Source organism: Vombatus ursinus, unplaced genomic scaffold (assembly GCF_900497805.2).
Source record: "Vombatus ursinus unplaced genomic scaffold, bare-nosed wombat genome assembly UNPS02011649.1, whole genome shotgun sequence".
NCBI classification, from domain to species: Eukaryota; Metazoa; Chordata; class Mammalia; order Diprotodontia; family Vombatidae; genus Vombatus; species Vombatus ursinus.
This window is the reverse complement of record NW_020951427.1, coordinates 1,125,126-1,151,329: the sequence shown is the minus strand read 5'-3', so window position 1 is coordinate 1,151,329 and position 26,204 is coordinate 1,125,126. Positions and strand designations below refer to the sequence as shown.

The window sequence follows — 26,204 nt, the reverse complement described above, 5'->3', positions numbered from 1 at the left end:
AAGAGAAAGAAGCTTTAGAAACTGCTTAAAATGCCACGTGTCCCACTTCAGCTCCTTTATTTGGTAGAGTTCACATTCTCCTGCTACTTCTGCGACCTGACGTCTTTCCTTATGTGCAACCTTGCATGTAAGCACCTCCCCAGAATTCTAGCATCAGGACCTCAGGCCTAAAAAAAAAAAAAATACAGGATCCATAACACACTCCTAAGCCCCTTTGCCTTACCCCTCTTTTCTTCCTAAATTCTCCCCAAAAAACCCTGCTTTCTTTCATTTTCTCCCCGAACTAATTAAACTTGTTTCTCTTTGAAGATTTCCCTTTTGCCAGAGACACGCAGATGGTGAGGACACGGTTAGTTTCCCCTCTGCATAGCAAGCTAGTTAAGCTGAGCCTAGTTTTGTATGCAACTGGGCTCCCCATTTACTCTGAGAGGTCAGGTCCAATTAGAGTATAATCAGGGATGGCCTACAGCATGCATTTTAAATCAATATTTTCTGGCAAGCCAACTTCCCTCAAAACCAGAAAAGGAAACTGAGGGAGGAGAAATATTAGAGCTACCTATTGTTATTAAGACTTCCCTCCCCCCCACCAACACCTCTAAAAACGAGGAAGAGGGAAGGGGAAAAGAAAGAGGAGCAGGCTAAAGTCCCTGAAAAGAAATGTCATCTGTGGCACTGATAAGCTATTCAGACGACAAACGTTACAGGCAGAAAAGCTATATAAGTAAGATGGATATAGGCGGCTTGTGCTTTTTTGAATTAGGATGCTGTATATCAGGAGTAAGATGAGAAAACTTTAAAACTGGAAGTCAAAACCTTTAGATTTCTATGTCTGTGAAAGATTTGCCCAGTTTCTAAAAAAGCAGCATACAGTCCTTCTAGCTATGATGGAAAGATCTGATTCTCACATATAATGCTTTGCATTGTTCTCCTTCCTTACATTCCACTCTGACTTTACTCTGCTTCCCACCAGAATGCACGTTGGCATTTCCCATTGGAGTCAGAGGGCACCACACGTTGCTAGGCAACAAGCCCTCCTTGGACAGACATTCTGGGGAGTATGGAAAAGACTTGGAGGAGGGATGTTTTAGGCTTCCATGAAGGGGAGGAAATGACCCTCAGAACTCAGTAGGAATATGGGAAATTATTTCACAGTGTTTTTCTTACATTAAAAATAGGCTTCATTAAATTACCTAACACATAGTAGGCACTTAATAAATATTTGTTGATCAAAATAAGGCAGCCAGGTGACACAATGGATAGAGCACTGATCTCCATCCTTTTTTCAGTACCTGATTGGTCAGTAAGGCTTCTGAGGTCCCTTCCAACTCATATTTGATTCAAATGGCTTCTGAAAGCTGTTGCTCTCATTAGAATGTAAGCTTTTAAAAGGCAGAGTGCTTCTATTTTACCTTTGTATCATTAATGACTGGAACAGTCCCTGGCACGTGGTTGGATCTTAATAAATACTCACTGAATTAAACCAAATCTCCTTGCTTTGGATTTTTTGTTTTGTTTTCTTTGGGGGAGGAAAGGTCTTTATCTTGTTCTTTTGGTATCTTAGGAAAGAAACAAATGAATACTTTCCCCAAAACAGTTTCATGATGGAAAAATATTGCCAATTTTGGACTTTAAATTCTGCCTCTGAGCAGGCTCTCACTTCTTGAATACTGACAGAATAATTCATTAACTAGTAATGCCTTGAAGCAAGATATACTTATTTTGCTACTTCAAGAGATCTAGAATTTTAGTGGTTTGTCACATCCTCTGTTGATACAGATGGCAGCTTCTTAATGTCTTATTTCATTGATTACTGTCCCAAAATAGATAGATATATGAGAGATAGATAGACAGATAAATTACAGATAATAATTGCCTGGTAGCCAGCTTTCTAGTGAATTCTCCGAATTTAAACATCCTGATCTTCAGAGGGAAGACAAAGAGTCCCTCCCAGTCTCATGTTGAAAGTCTTGCTATCAAATGGACAAGACCCACAAGGATTTATACTCACCAGTCAGTATTTGCAAAACTAGCATCACCTGCATATCACAGTAAGTCACTGGTAGAAAAAGTTTTCAAAGGTAGTATGTATATCAATGCAATTTGACTATCTGTTTTCTGTCTTTCAAATAAGGAGCACTTTTTAAGCTTAGTTTTCTTTCCACAGAAACAAATAGTAACTATATAAAACGGAATCATTATCCATTCTAATACTTCATTGTTAAATTTGACTCTTCCTTCTTCCTTACTTCTCATATTCTGTCAATTACCAAATGCTCTTGAATCTATCTCCTCACTGTCTCTCCCATCCATGTTTTTTTTCTCTCTTTTCTCACTGGCAGCACCCAATAAAGACATTTGTTACCGCCCAATTAACTAATATGGTAGTTCCCCAATAGATCTTCCTGCTGCCATATTCTGTCTCTTCTAAACCACCATATTTGTTTAATCAAATCCTTCATACTGCTGCCATACTAAAGTTTCTTATGCAGAGATCTGATCATTTTACTCTAATCAAGCTCTACTCACTTACCAAGGAAATCAGTGAACCAACAAGCATTTATTAAAAACTTACTATGCACCAGCACTTACTGTGTAAGTGTTGGGGGTACAAATAAATGCTAAAACATCACCTGCCCTCAAGAATCTTATGTTCTAATGGAGGAGATGACATGTAGATAAATAAGTAAAGACAAGGTATATATTGAGTATAAAGAAAGTAATTTATAAAGGGACCTAGGGATAGAAGGGGAATATAGGAAAGGCCTTTTGCAGAAGATGGTATTTGAATTGAATCATGAAGAAATTCAAGGATGCTTGGAAGTAAAGATGCATAGGGAGAGCTTTCAAGGCATGGGGCTCAGCCAGTGACAGGTAACAGACAGAGGAGATGGAATGCTGAATTTGAGAAATAGCAAGCCAGTAGTTTGTTCAGCCAGTCCTTAGCATTTGGGTAATGGCTTTTGCTTCTAGTTCTTTTCTATGCTAGAAAGTGCTACTATAAATGTCTTTGTACATCTGAGTTCTTCCTCTCTCGGTCTTTGAACTCTTCGAGATCTATGCTGAGTCAAAGCGTGGGCACAGTTTAGTGACCTTGGGGGGAAAGTTCCAAATTAACTTCCAGATTCACAGTTCTACCATCAATATACTGATTCTCCCACAGTCCCTCCAACAACTGCTATTTTCTTTCTTGTCATCTTTGCTAATCTGATGGCATAAGGTATGTGATAGAACCCTAGAATTGTATTAATTTTCATCATATGAATGATTTGGAGCATTTTTCATATGTTTATTAATCTCTTAATTTTCTTCTTTTGAAAGCTACCTTTCAATCCTTTGACTACTGGGGAATGATTTTTTTTTCTTTTCCATTTGTTTTTTTTTTTAGTGTGTTTCAATCAGTTCCCAGCCTGTATCTCTTTTATAAGCTCATATTGTAATATTTTGTATTGTAGTTATTTGTGTATGGTGTATTCCTTTATTAGACTCTAAGCTCCCTGAGGGATGTTCTGTGTATCATCTAAACTTTGTATCTTCCCTAGTACCTAGGCAGTTGTATACACGATAGATATTTACCAAAATGTTTGTACTTAAAGGGATCTCCAGCATTTGCCATCTCTTTTAAATTCAGAGATAAGCCATGGGACAAATCATAGCTGCTGAATCACTTGGCCATTGCTATGGCAGCTTATGATCAGGATAACACAGTGGCTTGTTTGAAGTTATCTGCCCTGTGGACTCTGCATGGCATCAAAAGTGGTTTGCAAGAAAAATCTCATCTTTCAAGAGCTGCAGCATGATCTGCCTACTCAGAGATCTGCAATCATCTGAGGATCCAGCTATCTATCTTTTATCAGAGGATGGTCAAGTCCTTGAGTTGCCTCAGGTGGAATGCCATTAACTTCTCATGTAGCTGTGTCATCTTTAACACCTCACTCCAAAGAAAGAAAGAAAGAAAAAAGCTGGCTCTAGATATAATTTTGCTAAAAATCACTATATTTTTATATACTTACCAAAATTGTTCAACATGAAAGAGCATATTTTCCATTTGATGAGCAAGGTTCCAGCTGTGAGATCCCATTAACATTAAAGCGCACATACAGAGAGCAGCATACACTCAAAAGAGGAAAGAAAGTTTGAATAACATAAATGTTGGTGCCAGTGAGTTTGAAGCCTTGTATGTGAATTTTCCAACAGATGTGCATACTTTCAAAACAACAGTCAGATAAGTCATCTTCCTCCTGCTCTGAATGTATCTTTTAAATATATATGTATATATATGTGTGTGTGTATATATATACGTGTATATAGGCATACACTCATGTGTGTGTATGTATAGATATGTAGGTATGTATGTGTGTGTAGATATATGTAGGTATGTATATATGTATGTATGTATGTTTGTATATATGTATGTATGTATGTATACATACATGTATATATATATATATACACACACAAAAACACATATCATCTCCTCCATTAAACTGTAAGTTCCTTGAGGGCCAGAGCTATCTTTGTCTTTCATTATATCCCCAGTACTTGGAAGATATATACATCATGAGCCAAATAAGTGAGGCAATTAAGATACGGACAAAAGGTGGTACTGGTTATTAGTTTTTCATCTTATTTTATGTAAGAGGTTTCATTTCCATATAGCTGTTATTGATTATTAGTAAATAAACACGAGAGTAGATTTTACAACTTTGAATTTTTAAGATCTTTCTTTCATTTTGCATAGAAACTCAAACTTGATATATTTTCCATCTCCAATCAAAATACAAATAATTATTTACTGGGTGATCATAATTATTTGGGGGATCATGGATCATTTTGGCAGTCCTGTGGAAACTGTGGGTCCCTTCTCAAAATGATGTTTTTGAATGCATTAAAAAGTAGGATTGCAAAGAAAACCAATTATACTGAAATAGTTATTTTTTTAAAAAATTTAAGAAAATAAGTTCACAGACCCTAGGCTAAGAATGCCTTATTTAAACTGATGTTTAGGCTTAATAATAAGAGCCTAAATACATCCATAATTTAGAAACTGGCTAGAGGTTTTGTTGTTGTCATTTTTTTCTTGCTAAGGGAAAAGGGAAGTATAATAAAGGAAACTGTAATGTTATTTCTTTGATTTGTAGTGCCTCCTTTTAAGAGATTAAATAAACTTGGTTTGCTTATTGCTAAGGGCAGAAAAAGTATGGAAGTCATAGAGGAGATTTCTACTCTATATAAACACAAACTTCCTAACAATTAGTATTGTTTAAAAGGATATTGGACTGCCTTGGGTGGTAGTCACCTGCCAATCACTGGATCTCTTCAAAGAGAAGCTGGTTAAATATTTGTCTGAAATGATATGAAAGGGACTGCTATTCGTGGACAGATTAGACCTGAACTGTTCTGAGATCTTTTAGCTCAGGTCTGATCACATATAGGTCATGATGCAATGAGACCATATTTATAAAGCACTTATAGTGTTTGGCACAGAGTAGGTGCATAACAAATGCTTATGCTTATTCCATGAGAAATCAGTGGTGGTCTGGTAATCAATTCACCTATAAGATTCCAGAAAGATCAGATGCTAACTTATTCATTCAGAAAATATTTTGCAAACCCTACTATGCATAATGCATTATGTTAGGGACTGAGGGAGAAACAATGATACAAAAACAGATAGGGTTTTGTTCTCTCTAGTCACATAGAATTTTGTTCTTTCTAGTCACTCAAGGAGAGGAGAGGAAAGGAGATATGCAAACAGATAACTATAATACAAAGTAGGATATGAATTTTTTTTAATTCAAAAAAGAGTGTGATAATCAAATCACCCAATTGGCTTATAGATCCTATACAACTGAGTCCTTTAAAGTTTTCATGATTGGACCAAAGAGTCAAATGAACAAAGAAGAAAGGAGTATATTTCACAGTGCACCGTAGTTTTACAAAGAAGAGCAGGAAGGAAATAATCTTCTAAACTCGATGAGAATAACCAAATTTACAGACTGTCTACCAATTGACTAATGAACTCAAGTTTTAATAGAGGCAAAGGCTTAGCTCCACTACAAACTAAAAGGCTTAGCAGGGCAACAGCGAAGAGATAGAGACATCCTGTCTCCAAAGGGACACTCTGTAGAAGCCAAGCATTTCAGTTTATGAGTGAATAAGAAGCAATTTGTTTAGGCGGCATTATAGAGAGTACGAAGGGAAATAAAAGCTCCTATTGAGTAAGAAACCATTTAATTCTTTGGAGATATTGCTCTGATGGATGTTTCATAATCCCATTTGTTAAGAGGTAATGATAAAGATCTCAGAAGAATGAAAATTACAGATTACCTAGAGGACAATAGAAAAACACTTAGTGATTCTAAGTCCACTGGTTGCTATTGCCACCAATGAATTGTGATGAAGAAAAGGCATAAAAATCCTTATGAGGCATCACGTCCAGGATCTAGAATCAAATATAAAGTCCTCTATTTGGCATGTAAAGACCTTTGTAACCTGACTTCCTCCTACCATTCCAGGCTTATTAATTACACTTTCCCTTTCCTGTGCTGTACAGTGTAGCCCAGGGGTAGGGAACCTGTGGCCTCAAGGCCACATGTGGCCCTCTAGGTCCTCAAGTGCAGCCTTTTGACTGAATCTAAACTTTGCAGAACAAATCCTCTTAATAAAAGGATTTGTTCTAGAAAACTTGGATTCAGTCAAAAGGCCATACCTAAGGACCTAGAAGGCCACATCTGGCCTCAAGGTCACAGGTTCCCCACCCAGTCAAAATGGACTCATTGTCAGTTTCTCACACAGGCCATTCTATTTCCCTTCTCTTTGTCTTTTCATAGACTATCTCCCATGCCTGAAATAGAATTTCTTTTTACCTCACTCTCTTAATATCTTGTTTCTTTCAAAGCTCAGTTCAGGCTCCTACTTGAGGCCTTTCCTGATCCCCCAAGCTGTTAGTGTTCCTCTCCCCACTTACTTCATATTTAGTTTGAAATCATTTTTATATAGCTTTTATATACTTACATGTGTATATGTTTTTTCCTTGATAGTATGTAAGGTCTTTGAGAACAGATACTGATTTTTATCTTTGTATCACTAATGCCTACCTTAATTCACGGCACATAGAAGGTACTTAATAAATGTTTATTGATTAATATATGACTAGAAAAAGTGGCAGGCAATCATTTAGTGAGAATAAAGGGTAAATGAAGGACAGTCCAGTCAATCAGTTATATTGGTGTCCATAAAAATTTTTTAAATTCAGAGGGAGTGCATTGGGTAGATACCCTACAGAGTATTACGTTAAGACATGGACCATAGTTGCCTGGGATGAGAAGATTTAGAAAGTATATGCCAGTGATGAAAATATTGTTGTTAACCAAGAGATTTACTTAAGAAAATAGTGATTTTTCTTTGATTTCTCTCACCAAGTCAACCTCTAAAAGAGGAAAGTGAATTTGCCACTACCAGAGATATACGATTACCACTTACTAGTTAACAAGCACAATGCCTGCAAGTAAATTAATAATCTACTTAGGTTCAGCATACCATATAATGTTTAGTAAACCTTAAAGTTCTTATCATTTTTTTATGACTGAACCTGTGTTTTTACTGATATAGGGAGCTCCCAGTGAGGAATTCTGCCAATGTAGATTGTTATCTTCTCTGCAACTTAGAAAATTGGCTAAGTTTCTGAAAAGTTAAGGGACTTACCTGGGGTCTCACAGTCAGTATTTATCAGAGTCAGGACTTGAACCTCGGTGTTCCTGATCCTGAATCAGCTCTCACTCCACTATGTTACACTACCTTTCCTGCTTTATAAATGTAGACTTATTATTACTATGTAGCTATTGTACGTTTTGCATATGTTTCAGGAAGTGTTTGCATAGTTACAATTCTGGACCCTTCAGAGAGTATGAAACAATGAAATTCCTGATATAAACTATCTGACTCAATCAAAACCATAAATGTATACTACCTCTTCTACCCTTTTTCTCTTAAGTTGGAGTCATGATAGCTTTCACACAGAAACCCCACCATGCTTACCCTAGGATTAGTTGATGTATGTGAAAGTAACATATTTTGTAGGTCATTCTCATGAACACTACCTCCCACTCAGACGTAGATAACCATACTTATTCTTAGATCACTGTGTACAGAATTAGGCATTTAATTAGCTTATTATCTAGAGACTGTCTTGGCCTTTAGAGGATTATAATGAAAAAGAGATGTGTGTCAACATGGGGAACAAAATAGTATGAGTTATAGTGGCCTACCAATTAACAAGCATTCCTGAAGGGCCTACTATGTGCTGGACACATGATTTAGGGTGGCAGCACTAGGGAAACAAATACAAGAAGGACAATTTCTACTCACAAGGAGATTTCCTTCTGCTGTTGTACTGGGGAAACAACAAATAGCATATGTTAGCATATGCAGAATAAATATAAAAAGAATAAATAGGAACTAATGCAAAGTCATTAAATAGAAGGTTGGTTGGTTATTGTCCTTCATTCTTGAAGAGGACCAAAGTGATATCACTATGTTGGAGTCAAGGTAGAGTGTGGCTGACTGTGGCTGATCAGATCAATACGACCTCAGAAGGCTGTATCGCAGGTCAGGCACAAAAATCCACATGAACTTTTGGAGGGGAAATGTGTCTGAATCTGTGCACCTCACATTTCTTTTGAGCTACTGTAATTCTGCTTTGCTCATAGAATATAGCACCCTCTTTGATGTAAGTATGCCTTGTTGGGTGGTCCTTTGCCAGCATCTCCCATGTCGCACAATAGATTCCAAAGCTCTTCAGAGAGACTTTAAGAATATTCTTTAGTGCTTCTTCTGATCTCCATGTGAATGCTTGCCTTGTGTGAATTTTCCACTAAACAGTTTTTTAGGCAAACACACATTTGGCATTTGAACTACGTGGCCAACCCATCAGAGTTGTGGTCTCTGCACAACCCAACAACAATAACACAACAAACAAGAGTTTGAACACTTGGCAATTTAGCTCAAGAAAGGACCTCGGTGTCCAGTACCTTATCCTGTCAGGTGATCTTCAGAATCTGCCTGGACAATTCAAATTAAAGTGATTCAGTTTCCTGGCATGGCATACTGTCCAGGTTTCATGGGCGTACAACAATGATGTCAGCGCAATGGATCTGTAGATGTTTGGTCTCAGAACACCTGGGTCCTTCCACTTCCTACCTATGTGGACTTAGACAAATCATTTAATCTCTCTGGGCCTCAGATACTTCATCTATAAAATAATGGGTTTGACCAAGATAAGCCCCTGAGATTCCTTCTATTTTTCAATCTGTGATCTTGCCAACACCTGTCCTTCCTATCTAGCATGGTTGTGGAGGATCAGGAGACCTCATGTATTGGAAAACAGTTTTGTGAACTGAGAAGCACTGTAAGAATGCTTTTATCTGTGTGTTTTCCATTGGGAAGATTCTAATGAGTCAGGAACCCTTGAGACGTGATCCTGTAGTGTCAAAGGACTCTGACAGCTCACATGTGTGACCTTGGACAAGAGATCTGGGGCCTCATCTGTAAAAGGGGGGGGGGGGATTCAATGACTTCTGTGGTGCCCTGTAGCTCTAAGTTCATGAACCTGTCTAAAGACCACAATGACTAGATGACCTCTCAAGGTCACCAGCAGCTTTCTGTGACTAGAAATCACATACCAGGTATTAGAAAGTTTTATGAAACCTGACCTAATTTAAGAAAGATCCCGCCCTCTTGTGTCTCGGGGAAGCTGGAGTCAGTATTTTGTTTTGCCTCTTTCCCTCAAGCAATCAGACTGTAACCTGATTGTTTTTACTGAGTGTGTGTTATTAGTCGTCCACGAAAGGCACCACTCCAGTGCCTCTGTGGTGTTCACTCAAGGTCACCCAAGGAAGCATGAGGCTGAGTTACTTTGAGCTTTATAAATTAATGCTACTTTAATCATTTATTCAGTGAGCATGAATGGACTATTCTCCTAAAGATTATTACAGTCCCGGAATTTGACTTTATCTGAAATGGTTCTGAAGTGATCGAATGACAGCTTTAAATCTGTCACTGTAGATTTTAAATTATTTACAGCTATGTGAGGCCAGTGCTTTAACAGTTGGTTTATGATGTGATTTCAGCTTAACACTTCTAAATGTGGTCTCTCTGCTCCTGCAAAACCAACAGAAATCCACCAAGCTTTTTAACGAGGATCCCAAAACAAATGAAAAAGTGATCTCCATGGCATAGTTTGGCTTTTATTGTCCTCTTTTTACTTTCTTTTTTTTTTATTGTTCTAAATTTTCTCTGCTTACCTGCTCTGGAATGACTACAAGTCAAAATGACAGACTCATAATATGGGACACATAGCTTGGCTTCCTGCCTTCTCTCCTTCCTACTAGGTACATGTTGTTACTATGGATCTGAGGGCTCAAGTCTGCCCATAACTCTGAGACAACTTTTGGCCTAGGCTGAAAGATTTTCCAGGCTCACAGTGTCAGAGGCGTGGTATCTAGCTCAATTCGACTGCAATTCAGACAGTAAATCATAACTTTAGAGACTACAGCTACTTTTCCAGACCAAGTATATGGAATGGGAATGCAATAGTTCTGACCTTTCATCTTTCAGGATCTCCCATATCTCTAGCCCTTTATGCTTAGTTTGAGCGCTTATTGCCTGACTTCCGTAGGCTGTATGTCTTTTTCAGGCTTACATCCACAATTCTGCCCATTCCATCATGCTTTAGCCAACTTCCCTGGACTACGAAATATTTAATCCTTTTGTGGTTCAAGGTCATGACAGCCTTCTCCTCCTTCTAGAGTGAGGTAATGGAAGACCTTTGATTCTGAGTCAGAGAATTTAAATTCACAGTAACCTCCTTGGGCATAAATTTCCTCATCAGTAAAAGGGTCTCAATGACCTTGGAGCTTCTTTCCAACTGTGATCCTAGGAGCTTTTCTGCTACTTGCTACCTGAGTGGCCTTAGGCTAAAGTTTGCATTTTGCCTCCAATCAGCCCTGGTTATCTTCAGATATGTAAGGACAAAGAAATGCTCATCTCAGAGACAAGGCTATCCAGTGCAGATGTGCAGTCTGCTGGAAGCACTGCCTTTGAGGGCAACTGGCTGGTGCAGTAGATAAAGAGCCAGGCGTGAAGTCATCTTCCTGAATTCAAATCTGGCCTCAGACACTTTCTAGCTGTGGGACTCTGAGCAAGTCACTTAACCCTGCTTGCCTCCATTTCCTCATACGTAAAATGAAGCAGAGAAGGAAATGGCAAACCACTCTCACAAAGGGTCTGACACAACTGAAACAACTCAACAATAAGGATCAACTTTTTTCATAAAATCCTTTCTGCCTACCCTAGGCCCCAGTTTAAAAAAAAATAATAAAAATACAAAGATCATTACCTTTAAGCCATATTACTCATACCAACATTGCATTTCATGATTTACGAATATTTGTTAGAAAGAGCTTCCATGGTTAACTTTATAAAAAGAGCTTTGTTCTCAAAGTTTTCATTAGTTAAAATGTCACTGCACAATATTCACTGCTTTGGAATGTATTTCATTCTTTTTTTGATTTGGTTGATCTAATTGCAGAAATAAATGATTTTTAAAGTCCACTTTTAAAAACTCATGTCAGTAATAATATTGCCAGGTTATGAGTAATGGGAAGTAATGTTTTATTACAGGATCAGAGACCTAGAGTTGGAAAGGATCCTAAAAGTCATCTTGTCCAACCCCCTTATTTTATAGATGAGGAAACTGAGGCCTGAGGAGGTTAAGTGACTTCCCCAATGTCACAAAGTAAACGACAGAATCAATAAAACTTAGGTCCTCTGATTTTAAAGCATTCCTTCCCCTGCACCACACTGGCTACTTAATTAAATTATCCTCACAATTAACCATATAACCTTTCTAGACTCCCAGGATGAAAGGCATCTTCTTTTTTACAATAAGCCATATGAGATGCTTTTCATAGAGAGATATGTAGGTAGAAAAATGAATCAAATTAGTATTCTAGCAATAAATTAGCATTAACAGCTTAATAGTATGAACATTGGCATTTGAATCTTTTCAGAAGAGTTGTGGCATGGCAGTCAAAACATCTGGAATCCATCTTTGTTTCTGTCTCTGGGTTTTTGGCAAGTTGTCAGCCTCTCTGGCTATTAGCTATCATAACTGACCTTTAGATCTAGACCCATTCCTTGACTTAATTTCCCCTGACAATTTACCAAGACAAGGTATCTTTTCTTGTGCCTATAGTTGAGAAAATGCATTATAATTTTGAAAATCTCTAGTGGCAGCATTCTAAAAGACCATGATGTAGAAATGTTGCTCAGTAAAAGTCTGTCAACAGAACATGGTCATGTTTCTCTTTTCTTTGTCTTTCTCTATTTTTCTCTGTGTTGATATATCCCTCTCTTTCTTATTGCTATCCTTCTTTCTTTCTCTATATCCTTTCTGCCTTATTCCTTTGAACTGACCGTAATATAGAACTGAAGTATGAGTTTTTAAAAATTAATGCTTCAATATATTGGCCATGGACAGACCACTCAACCTCTCAATTTGCTCATCTCTATAAAGTGGGAATAATCATACTTTTATTACCTATCTTACAAGGTTGTGAAAAAACACTTTGTAAATCATAAAATGTCACATAAAGTGAATTAATATTAATCAATAGTATGTTTCCTGTTCTTCATCAAAAAAGTGGTTTTCATTTGTCTAATTTTTTAAGTTTTTTTTTAACTTGTGGGGCTCTTTATTAAGTCTCTCCATGACCCTTGATAGGAAAAATATAATCTACCCCTTTACTAGAAAATAGCAATACCCTTCTTAGAAATCTCCAAATGGATGGATTCTTATGGTTTCACATTTTGCCATAAATTTTAATGAAGAAGAAATTAGATCCATAATTATGAAATCTGGACAGTAAATCTAATGCCTGATCTGATTTATCTGAATTTTCTGATATCTTTATTTTAGGTATTGATGAGCATAAGGGGAAAAAACAGGAATTGACAGCCTTATCATCCAAATTTGGGAAGACATTGAAGTCCAATTTCATCATCTAGAGTGTGGGATTTAGAGATGGATAGGACCTTGGTGATCTCTTCCTTCCCTGCTCTCATATTGAATGATTCTAGATACTAATTAAACTATGGGAGGTAGCATAGTACCATGATACTCTAGAAATTAGGGCTGAGTTTAATTAGAAATATTCCTGAGGCTGCTGACCCTGAGCTCCAACTTTCTCACAGATCTTAGATTCAGATCTTGTCAATAGTATCCCTTGCAATTATGCTCTGGAAAGTCTTACCCTGGAGAGGGTAACTATGTAATGTCACGGCCTTTTAGAATCCATTGTTCTCATGACCAGACCCAGCCTGAAGGAAGAAGCAGCTAGGGGTCTACAGAGCTAGAGTGTCCTGGGCAATTGTGTTGCCATTCCAGGAAAGGGTACCTCATAATATCTCTGTATGTGAAATGTATTTAGTTAATACTAAATAGTATTAGTTAATACTATTTAGTAATAGTTCTGAGTGCTGTACAGGAAAACTTTTTTTGATGTGATTTATGTTCCTCAAATTTTACAGCACATTTCTGTGAATTTATTGATAAATTTGCACACTTTGTTTTATGATCCCAACTTTATTTTCCTTTATGATTTATCACTAGAGTTCACCCATAGCAGTATTTGTATAAAATTAGGGCTGTCAATTTTCGTTTTAAAAATCGGCATCTTGCTGTTGGTGTTCAAATACAACAGGGAGCGCCAATGTCAGTGTTTCTTTGAGCACTAATTTTACGCAACATTATATGGAATATCCACTTCCAGCGCCCTAGGATACCTTGATTTGGCCTACCCTTGTTCAGCCAAATGTCTGTCACTGGAGTAAGAGGACATGAATTAGAAAAGAAATCCCATCATCCTAACAAACTACTCAAGTCTATGCTGCCCAGTTGGAGGTATCCAGTAGCATGGTAGCTTTCTATGACTTTCCATTATTTTTAAATTTCTCTTTTCTTGTTTTTAACATTTCCCAGATGTTGGAGCTTTTTTTGAAGAGGGAATGTGGCTACGGTATAACTTCCAAGCAGCAGTGGCCAAAGATGCTGCCAGTCGAAGTGGGAACTCTCCTGACTCTCAGAACGCCACACCAGACCTGGCCAATGAAGAAGTCTGTTTTAGCTTCAGTACCACCAAAGCTCCCTGCATCCTCCTCTACGTCAGCTCTCACACCACAGACTTCCTGGCCGTTCTGGTTAAACCTTCTGGTAAGGATTTCTACACTTCTCCGGGTCATGTTTCACCTGTGCTAGAATTTTCAGAAATTCTCAGATGATGAGAAGGGTTGTGCTCACCTGGGTAGTGGAGGAGGATCTCTAAGGAGGAACACAACATGTGCAATCTCAAGGCCAGACCAGGTCAAATAGCAGAGGGGCAACAGCTGATGCCAATACCCAAAAGTTGGAATGAATGAGAGAACTAGCACTGTTTAGAGTTTGGACTTAAGGAAGTCTGCTTGAATTTCAGGAGCTAAAGTTCAGGGAACATCACATCATTGATGCTTTGTCCAACTCAAGCTGCTTCTCAGAACTCTGCTGGCAGTGATATGCCAAGGGGTCCCACTTCAGGCTCAGACACCCTGCAATTCCACTCAATAAGCATCAATTAGTTGGTTATTATGTGCAGAACATTGTGCCAGGACATCCTGGGGTAGGAAATTTAGATGGCATGGTCTTTACTTTGTGGGTCTTACAGTCTAAGATGGATAGATATAGTTTTTGCTTTTCTCTGTATCTCCAGCACTTAACACGGTGCCTGGAAAGCTTACTAAATACTTGTTGATTGACCAAGGAAAAAGGATGATGACTCAATCTGTGATTTCATTTATATAAGGGACCCCCCAGCAAGGAAAATCCCTCTACTAATGCATGTCAGTAACTTCTCTGTGCCTTAAAGTCTTAGAGAGTTGCCTAGAATACTGTAAGGTTAATTAAATGGCTTGCCCACTATCACATAACCATTATGTTGATTTGAACCCAGGTCTTCTTGGCTTCAAGGTGGATTCTCATGCCCTATATCAAACTATCTCCCTATGACTTATATAAGAAAGAGAATGTGCATTTGTGTAGTGCCCACTATGTGCCAAGCACTTTTTAAAAATATTATCTTATTCCACCCTCACAACAACCCTGTGAGGTACTGTTACTATCCAAATTTTATAGATGATGAAACCAAAGAAAACAGAAGTTAAGAAAGCTTCATGGAAGAAGTGACATTTGATTTAGATTTTAGAGAAGGAGTAAGAATTCAACAAGTGAAGAGGGGAAAGCAGCACATGAGTTTGATGTTGAAACAAACTTACCTGAAGCATCAAATCCCTACATACAGAAGAAATGCAAGTGTGATCACCATCTTCACTTTGGGTTTTCTTCTAGTGATTCTGATGGGTACTATATGTTATGTCAGTGCTTTGTTTAAGTTACCACCATTTAACAACATGACAGTTAAAAAAGAATTTATTTAAAAAAATTTAAAAGCTTACAAAACTCAGAAAATTTTATTTAAAAATTGCAAAATGAAATAGCCTCAGATATCTGAATTATATAATTATGTAATGAAAAAGGAAACTGAAGTTTGTTGTTAAGCACTTTACAAGGTAAATTATAAAGTCTAGTATAAAGTCCCAATAATAAGACTTTCTTTAGTAGAATGCAAGCTCCATGAGGGCAGGGATTATCTCATTTTTGTATTGGTCTCTCCAGTGTCTAACTGCTTGGGATACAAATCCTGGTATACAAGTGCTTAGTTAATGCTTGTTGATTTATCCTCACTAGCTAAATTACTTGTAATATGTTAGATTCACACATTCATACACACATACACACACACACACACACACACAAACTGATTTGAAAATTTAAGATTTCTTAAAATCAGCCTTATGCTATTTGGCACCATTAGTGGTGGGCATTTAAAAATACATATTTTAGAATTTTATTTACTAGAATTTCACCAAAGTTCTGTCTGAAGTGAAGATCTCCAGAATGAAACTTCTCCTTTTCCATCCAATAACCTACCTCCTCATTATTCCACTTTTGCTATTGTTGTTCAGTCATTTTTCAGTCATGTCCAACTCTTTGTGACCCCATTTGGGGTTTTCTTGGCAGAGATACAGAAGTGGTTTGCCATTTCCTTCCCAGCCTCAAACTGAGGCAAACAGGGCTAAGTGACTTGCTCAGGCTCACATAACTAAGTGTCTGAAACCAGATTTGAGGCCAGGAAGATGAGTTTTCCTGACTCAAAGCCTCTACCCACTGTCACCAAGCTGCACCCCCATCATCCCAGCTGTATTGTTATTGTCTTAGCTGCAGCAGTCAAACTCTGTAAATTTATGTAGAGGGAAAACAAGTCCCTGGAAGACATATGGATGGTTACCTTAATGTCCCACTGTTATTTCAAATTCACCCTTAGTAAAACTCCACTCAAGAGTGTGCTCAAACTAGCTTCCCCACCTTCCATACAAACCCATGTCTTTCAATGGTGCTGCCATTTTCCCAGTCACAAAGGTAAAATAACCTTGGAATCACCTTGGACTCTATCCCTCTGCCACTGGCCTCCCCTCCCCCCTCCTTTCTTCACCAATCCAAACCAATCATTCACCAAGTCCAGTAAGTTCTTTTGTGAAATATTTTACATCCATCCCCTTATTTTCATTCACTCTACCAATATCCTAGTGCAAGTCCTTATCACCTCTCACTAGTACTAATGTGATCATCTCTTGTTTTCCCCTGTTTTTAATCCAGGGATTCTTAAACTTTTTCCACTCCTGACCCCTTCAGTATCTCTTAAACTATGGGTCACGACCCACAGTCTCTGCCAAATTCATCTACCTAAGACACTGCTTTACATTATTTTGCCTATTCAAAACCTTCAGTGGCTCCCCAGTACCTATGGGATAAAATCTAAATTCCTTAATCTGGAGTTCAAGGCCTTCCATAATCTGTCCCCTAGATGCCATCCTCATCTTACTTTCTGCCATTCCTGTACATGAATGTTTGTTTGAGCCAAACTGGTACATTCATTATTCACCTACCACAACATGCACCTACCAAAAAACAATTATAGCTAACATTTATATAGTGCTTACTATGTGCCAGGCACTGTGCTAAGTGGTTTATGATTATTATCACATTTTATCCTCTTGGAGGTAGGTGCTATTGTTATCCTCATTTTACACATGAGGAAACTGAGGCAAACAGGAATTAACTGACTTGCCCAGGATCACACAGCTGTTAAGTCTGAGGTCACATTTGAACTCCTGACCTGGCTCTTAATCCACCACACCACCTAGATGCCCCTAGCCTTTTGTTTATATTCTTTCTGCTTCCTAGAACACCTTTTATCATCCTTTTTGTTTATTTCAGTTCTATTTTTCCTTCAAGGTCCAGCTCTGAATTCCAAACTTCTCTGTGAAGCCTGCCTCTGTCTGGCCCAGTGCACACTGGTTACTTCCACCTCTGAGCTCTGTGAGCACATGTCAACATTCTTCACTAAGTGCCCAGCACAGGCTGTCTCATATTGGCCTTTGTCTTATTTGTCAGATCTTTCTGTCTAGAGTACAGGCTCTTTGACTACAGAATCTTTCTTGTTTTTTCCTTTTTTTGGTGAGGCAATTAGGGTTAAGAGACTTGCCCAGGATCACACTGCTAGTAAGTGTCAAGTGTCTGAGGTCAGATTTGAACTCAGATCCTCCTGACTCCAAAGCCAGAGCTTTATCCACTGCTCCACCTAGCTGCCCCTGACTGCACAATCTTTTAAAGTTATTTTAAATTGTACCCTCCAAGTTTCAGTGCCCAGGAACAAAGCCCTATTCACCTCATTCAAGTTACATCCCTAATTTTTAGGACTTATACAGTGTACTATACTCACTTATATTCCATAAATATGTATTAATGATGATGGTGACTAAGAAAAAAAGAACTCTGTCAAGTACATCATTTACTATAGACCCTCAGATAGAAATAGTTTATGATGGTTTTAATTCATTCAGGAGATGAATGTGAGATCAATGAAGTATCTCTCTCTTTTCATCACTATATTTTAATGGTTAAACATTAATACTCTCCTATCATATTGCCATCCTCTTCCTGTTACTGGAAGTATTTTAAATACATCATTTGAAATTTATTACTTAAGTATATTTGAATAACCATTTTGAGCCATTCACCATATTCTAGCTTCCTAACTCTCATATCTCCCTCAGAACAAGTTATTTCTGTCATTTTTAAAGAATGAAACCATAAAAATGTAAAATTTTAAAGAAAACAAAAAAAATTTGACAAAATAAACCAAAAGCCAATTTTACTACAGTTATGAAAGCCTGGAGGTATACATAAAAAGGAGAATTTAAGGGTAAACACATCTAGACATTAACATAAATGTGAATTCTCCCCTCCCCCACCTCAACAGCAATCAGCCAATGAAATTGTATTAAGTACCTTCAATGTGCCAGGCACTGTGCTCAGTGTTGGGAATACAAAGAAAGTCAAAAGACAGTCTCAGCTCTCAAGAAGCTCACAGTCTAAGGGAGAAGGCAACATAGGAGCAATTATGGACAGACAAGTTCTGTACGGGATAAATTGGAGGTTATGGGAAAGGCAAGGTAATGGAATTCAGAGGGAACATCAAGGCCTTACTTGAAATGTGGAAAGCAAAATTTTAACTAGATTTGAAGGAAACCAAGAAATGGACATAAGGAGAGAAAGAATTCTAGGCATGGGGGCCAGCAAGTGAAAATGCCCAGAGTTGGGTGTTAGAGTATCATATGCCAAGAACAGCCAAGTTCAGTATCACTAGATAGAAGAGTACAGTGGGGAGGGAGGTGTAAGGTAAAAGAATACTGGAAAGGTGAGGGCAGGGTGGGCAGGCTTTAAAGTGCTTTAAACACCACACAGAGGGTTTTATATTTAGTCATGGAGATAATAGGGAACCACTGGAGACTGGTTTTTGGTGGGGTTTATTGCGGGGAGAAGTTTGATGTGGTCAGATCTGTGTTTTATGGAAGTTGAATTTGGCAGCTGAGTAGACTGAAGGGGAGAAGCAAGGAGATCAACCAGCAGGATATTGCAATAGTCCAAGCATGAAGTGACGAGGGCATGTCGCAGGGTGGTAGCAACATCAGAGGAGAGAATGAGACACATATGAGAGAAGTTACAAAGGTACAATGGACAAGCTTTGTCAACAGATTGGATATGGGGGGTGAGAAACAGTAATGAGTCAAGGATAACACATAAGTTGCAAGCCTGGGGGCTGGTGGTAATACAGTAATAGGGAAATTAGGAAGAGGGGAAGGTTTGGGAGAAAAAATAATTTCAATTTTGAGTTTAAGATGTCTGTGGGACATCCAGCTTAAGATTTCCAATAGACAGTTGGAGATGTAAGACTAGAAGAGGTCAGCAGAAAGGTTAGGACTGGATGAGTAGATTTGAGAAACATCAGCATAGAACTGATAACTGAATCCATGGAAGCTGATGAGACCACCCAGTGAAATTGTATAGAGAAGAGAAGAAGGCTCAGGACCGAACCTTGTGTAACATCCATGATTAGTGGGTATGACCTAAAGATCCATCAAAGGAAACTGAGAAGGAGTAGCCAGATAAGCAGGAAGAGAACCAGGATAAAGTAGTGTCATGGAAACCTGGAGAGAAGGAGGTATCAAGAAGAAGAGGGTGAGCAACCGTGTCAAAAGCTACAGAGGTTGAGAAGGGTGATGAATGAGAAAAGGCCATTACATTTGGCAATTCAGAGATCACTAGTAACTTTGGAGAGAAGAGTTTCCTTTGAGTGAAGTCATAAGCCAGACGGTAGAGTTAAGAAGAGAATGAGAGGAAAGGTAGTGGCACCTACTGTAGATGGCGCTTCTCAAGATGTTTAGCCACAAAAGGCAAGAGAGATACAAGTTGATAATGAATGAAAATGGAAAGATGAGGTGAGAAGGTTTTTTGTTGTTGTTGTTGTTTTGTTTTGTTTTATTTTTAGAATGGGGGAGATTTGGGCATGTTTGTGGGGAGTAGAGAACCAGCCAGTAGAAAAGGAGAGATTAAAAATAAGTGAGATTGGGAATGAGAGGGACAATCAGCTACAGGAGATGATGGAATGGGATCATTTGTGCAAGTAGTACTTATTTGCTTGAACAAACAAAGTTTGCTTTGGTAATGAGAAGGGCTATCTCAGTACCACAGAAGGCTTCTATGAGATGTGAGTTGAGAAGCAGGGGAGAAAAGATGAGTGTAGAAGAGGCATAAAGCAAAGAAATTGCTAAGACTCTCCACTATTTTTTTACACAGGAACTTACAGATTTAATACAACCTGGGAGGCAACAGAGAGTGATATAATATTGGTGTAGACCACTTGTCAATGGCTTCAATTTTTTCAGTCAAATATGAGGCAAGGTTTTCTGTTGAAAGGGTGCTGGAAGGGTTTATGTGAGGTTTAAGGGGGGGAGAGAAAGTTTTGAAAAGCCATTGCAATTAGTCGAGAAGTGTTTCAATTAGGGAGGTATAAAGGACTGCTTTGCTGCAGAGAGGGTGCAGTTGAGATTACATAACATAAATTTGTAGTGCATCTAGTCAGCCCACTAATTTTCCCTTGCTTTATTCAGGAGCATGTAAATAAAAATGAAGGCAGTAGCTGGTAGCTGAGGCTTGTCAGGGCAATATAGAAGTAAGATTTCCACAGAGCAGGAGTGGCAACATTTCATGGCAGGACAAGTGAAATAGAACTTGGAAATAGATTCCATAATTAGCATGTAACCTGCTAGAGAATCTACTTCCTGAATTTCACATTAAAAAAAAATTCCCTAAGTTAGGTATTCCTTTAACAAAGTGAAATAAAATAAAATAAAATAAAATAAAATAAAATAAAGACTATGTTTGCACAATTCAAAGTGACCAGATGAAATCTTCAACCAATTCGTCAGTCAACTAGTTTTGACTACATGGTGTCAAAAAAAACCTTATAAATTATTTTAAGGAATTTTCCTGAGGCAGGAAAGGCAGCATAGAGCAGCAATTTGCAAACTGGCATGGGAGGAAAATGAGTTCAAATTTGCCTCTGACACATAAATGGCTGTGTTACTCTCAGCAAGTCACTTAACTTCTCAATGATCTACACAACTCATTGAGACTTTAAGTTACAGAGAAAGTACAGAATTGTACTGGTGAAAAAGATTTATTCACCTTCGAGTTTCCTATACCAAGAAAATCACAGTTCCAGACCCTATTCCCTCTTCCTTAGGGCATAAAATGGAAGAAAGATGGACTGGTCATATAGCAAGAACAAGAGATAACTGATGGAGCATGTGTGTGTGTGTGTGTGTGTGTGTGTGTGTGCTTTATTTATATCTACATCATGTCAGGGGATCCAGGTAGAGGTTCCTAACATTTTGGAGGGCATAGATCCCTTTGTCAGTCCAGTGAAGCCTATGAACTATTTTTCAGAATTTTTTTAATTCATAAAATAAAATACATAGGATTTCCAAGAAAAACAATTAAATGGAAATAAAGTTGTAATTCTTCCCATCCAAGTTCATGGACCACCTGAAATCTATACATTGACCCCAAGTTAAGAGTCCTGATCTAGAGAAAGTATCCCAACAAATTGGACCAACACCTAATCATATAAGAGAGACCCACTGTCTAGGCAGAAATAGATAGTTTTGTCTACTCTCTGGAGGAAGTACCCACATGGATGAGATCACAGTTCCATTAAAGTATGGATGATTGAGTATAAAATAGATCCAGCCTATGGGTATAAGAAAACCTAGGGGAAAGTATAAAGAAATTCAGGAGGCTGAACATAAATAAGAAAGTCATGGAGTATCATATATAGACAGACAGACAGACAGAGTTTTAAGGAACAAGAAGAGAAGAAAAAACAGGAAATATGGTTAGCTCTTTATTTTCATCAGTCCTGCTTTCCAGTGTAGCAATGTCATCATGTTGCTTAAAAGCAAGCAGAATACTAAATTGCTTAAAAAGGAAATGATAGCATAAATAACATTAATGACCATAGCACATCAGAACCAGAAGGGACATAGAATCCACCTAGAATGGCCATTTATACCTGGTCAGAGGATCCAGAGAGGAATGGAGCCATTTTTTGAGTTTCAGAATTTGGAAGAGATACTAATGGTATGGAGAACAGACCTTGCATAGAAAAGGAATAACTGAATCCACATTTTGTGATATTATGATTACAAAGTGCTTTACATGAAAGATCTCATTTGATCTTTATTTTTTTTTAGAGGCAATCGAGATTAAGTGACTTGTCCAGGATCATATAACTAAAAATTGTCTGAGGCCACATTTGAACTCAGGTCCTCCTGACTCCAGGGCTGTTGATCTTTATAACTTCTATTCATGGATGAGGACACCTAGGAGCCTCAGAGAGGTTAATTGTCTGACATAAATCTTGCCTCTCTCTGACGATGCTCTGCACACAGACAGTGCTTAATAAATGTTTGTTAAATGACCTGCCCAAGTTCACACTTCATAGTCTGGAATTAGACCTACAACTGGAACCAAGGTCTCTTAAATCTGCATATAGAGTTCCCTCCATTACACTATGCTATCTTCTGCTATAGAGTAGTGGAAAAAGTGCTGAATCCAGAGTCCAGAGAACTTGATTCAAATCTTACGTCAGCCACTTACTATCTGTGTGATCTTGGAAAAGTCACATCCTTCTGGGCCTCATTTTCCTCATCTAAAAAAATGAATGAGATTTCTCCCTAAGGTCACTTCCAGGTCCAAATACCATAATCTTTCATCATAAAAACAAATCCTTTGATCTTTAAAAATCATAAATAAAGAGGAAACAAAGTCTATGACTATTATTCAGATAAACTGAAATTACTAAGTAGATTATCCCCTGGTTATTTTTTAGAAAGATGAGAAAGAGATAAATGAGAGAGGAGAGGGAGGGACAGAGAGAAAAACAACTGAGTGTGGAAGGTGGGGGAAGCCCTGAAAACTTTCAGTCCCTTTTATTTGCATAAGGATTGATGCATCCTACAGAATAAAGGAAATCACCATGTTCATGGTTTCTTAGAGGCCACCAACATTTTCATCTATTTATCTTTTGTAAATTGTGTTGACTTTAATATTGTATACTCATGATTATTTTATGTGCCACATGCCTCGCTCTGCTTATAGCAGAAGAGCATCCCTACACCCTGTGTTTATTTCTAATTTCCAACACTTTTTGGTGACGCCTGCAGCAGTCTCCATAGTGCTATATTGCTACACTCATAAATTCTAGGCATAATCCCAACTTTTATAATTTGCACCATTTGCTGCTTTGACATTAAATCAATGGCCAGCAATGGCTCCTTGTTTGCAAATAACAAACCTTTGCCTGCCGTTAGAGCTTAGATCTCAAGGATTAGCATGACTCCAGACCAGTGCCTCAGAGTTCACAACCATCATATTATTAAGGCAGAATAAGATGGGGAAGAAGGCTTAAGAAGGGGAAAAAAAAGATGGGTATGTAAGAGGCATAAAGCAAAGAAATTGCTAAGACTCTCCACTACTCTTTTATACAGGAAACTTACAGATTCGATACAACCTGGGAGGCACCAGAGAGCCATATAATATTGATGTAGACCACCGAAACATGGCAAATGGACAGCCTCACAGTGTTAACATCACCCGTAATGAAAAGGACATAATTCTCCAGGTAAAAAAAAATATCTATATATAATACATTCTTTATATATGGCAACACTTATATTTTTATTGCTATTATTTCTTCCTTTACAATTTTATGACTAGTAAAAATATAGATATATAAGTCTTACAGAAAGGGCAATAACTAAGTTGATGGCTAAGACTATTGGGGTATGGATGTAGTGGAGAGACTGATAATGGGTACTCTTTTTTTTTTTTTTTTGGCTATCCCAATTTGGAGCTGTCTCTCAGTCCACTATTTTTATTACATGCTGTCTTTCTTATAGATGATCTCAGATTCCTGAAGTTTATACTGAATCCCAGCATGGGTTATTCTGGGTTTGGTTGCCCACTTCTTTCATTATTCCCACACACGTACAAATGTCTCTCTGTGACTCCTTCTCTCTTTGTTTCCTTCTCTCCCTCTTTGTTCTTTTCTCCCTTTCTGCCTTTACCCTAGTCTGAAAACCACAGCCTCACTTCCCCATCCCAGGAAGGTTCTGATTCCACTTCAGGCTCCAGAACACAAGGAGGTGGTGATTTTCTCATGTGACTTCCAATACATTCTTCTTCATTTATTGCCCCTACCCCACCTGTAGTTTCTACAGTGAAAGAAGTGGACCTGCACACCTCATGAATAAAACATGCCAAGGGCAGGTCTCCTTGGGAACTAAGCCGAAAGATCAAGGATGGGAGCTGTCATTGTATTCTCTAGGAGGAGATCAAAATAGATACCTGTCAGGAGAAAGGACAGCAGGGGATGCTGTCTTGTCAGTGGAATGTGGTATCATCTGGCAAGAGTTCAGTGGTCTTTCAGCTCTCATTCACATTCATACTGGCTGCGATGGGAAGTTCAGACTGCAGAAAAGTGGCAGAGGGTATTATTGCCTCTCTATTAAAGGGTCTGCTGGGTATCAAAGGCATAACTCAATAGCAAGGATGATTTAATCAGCCACATGCCTCTTTTGACAGTTAAGTGTTGTGGAAGGAGTACTCCCTCAGATATGGACACTAGCATTAACAGTTTTTTCTGGGACCGGTCCAAAGTTTTAACTGCAATGTACACATACTTTTCCAGACAATAACAAAATTTGTGCTTATTTGTAAACTGAATTTTATCCGGGGGAATGAATAAGTGAAGGATTAAATACCATATGACTTCCTAAGATTTATGCTTCAGTAATGTCCAATTCTTTGTGACCCTATTTGAAGTTTTCTTGGGAAAGATATTGGAGTAGTTTGCCATTTCCTTCTTCAGCTCATTTTACAGATGAAGAAACTGAGGCAAACAGAATTAAGTGACTTGCCCAGGGTCACAGAGATAGCAAGTGTCTGAGGCCAGATTTGAACTCAGGAAGATGAGTCTTCTTGACTCCAGGCCCAGAACTTTATCCACTGCACCTAGCTGCCCTTTCATAAGATTCCTTTTGCTAATTTAATTATATATGATTCTCCCCGAAACTGCACTGTCACTTCCTTCTAATTTCTCTATATCTTTTGATGGGATAAACATCCATGGAGTTGCCTAGGATCCTATCCTTCTTACTCTCCCTCTCCGCTTCACTCCACCCTACCCCCCCCCCCCCGTTCTGTTCATCAGCTGTCTCTCCACCTGGGCTTTCCTTCCTACTGAAGCCACCTTAATTGAAGACGTCATCTTTTCTGCTAAACTGTTCTAAGAGTCTCCTTACTTCTCTTCCTGCCTCTGGTCTCTGCTGTCTCTAATCCTTTCTTCACACCATTTTGTGGAAATCTTCCTTAGGAATCGCTTAGGGCATGTCACTCCTTTGTGACTGGACAACCTCCTGAATCAATGAGAAACTCTTGATCCCACAAGCATTTGAGGCCCTCTTCCATCTAGCTCTAACCAGCCTTTCTAGTCTTATCTTGTATTTTTCCCTTCACATATTCTGTCTTTTTATGTCTTTTTTTTCCAAGTGTCTCCCATGCCCTGAATGGATTAATCCTGAATGGCTCCCCCATTTGTAAAAGTTTCTCCATTCCTTCAAGGTCCAACTCACATACTACTTCCTCCATCAAGTTTTCTCTGAACAGCTGAAGATTATTTCTCCTTCTTCCTATTCCTCATGGTGACAGCTAGATAGCGCAGTGCCGGAATGGAGTCAGGAAGACTCATCTTCTTGAGCTCTAACCCAGCCTCAGGGTTTTACTAGCTGTGTGACCCTGGGAAAGTCACTTAACCCTGCTTGCCTCAGTTTCCTCATCTACTGGAGAAAGGAATTGAAAACCTCTCCAGTATCTTTGCCAAGGAAACCCCAAATGGGGCCATGAAGTATCTGACATAGTGTCTGACATGACTGAAACAACTAGGGAACAACAACCTACTCCTTCTGGCACTTACCTTAAACCTCTCCTTTACACTTGTGTTGTAGTTATTCATGTAAATGTCTTTCCCCCGTTACCCATACTCTCATACCAGCATACTCCAACCCTCCTTCCCTATAGTCTCCACCCATCC

General features: G+C 38.4%; 1 protein-coding gene across 1 annotated transcript in view; it reads left to right on the top strand.

Annotated features, from left to right (window-relative positions):
* The window catches only part of CNTNAP2 (contactin associated protein like 2), a 2,649,987-nt gene that overhangs the window by 2,431,122 nt on the left and 192,661 nt on the right, over positions 1-26,204 (top strand). The window contains exons 19-20 of the mRNA XM_027856858.1: positions 14,039-14,269; positions 23,602-23,735. Of these exons, the coding sequence (XP_027712659.1) occupies positions 14,039-14,269; positions 23,602-23,735 (365 nt within the window). The remainder of the gene's footprint in view (positions 1-14,038; positions 14,270-23,601; positions 23,736-26,204) is intronic.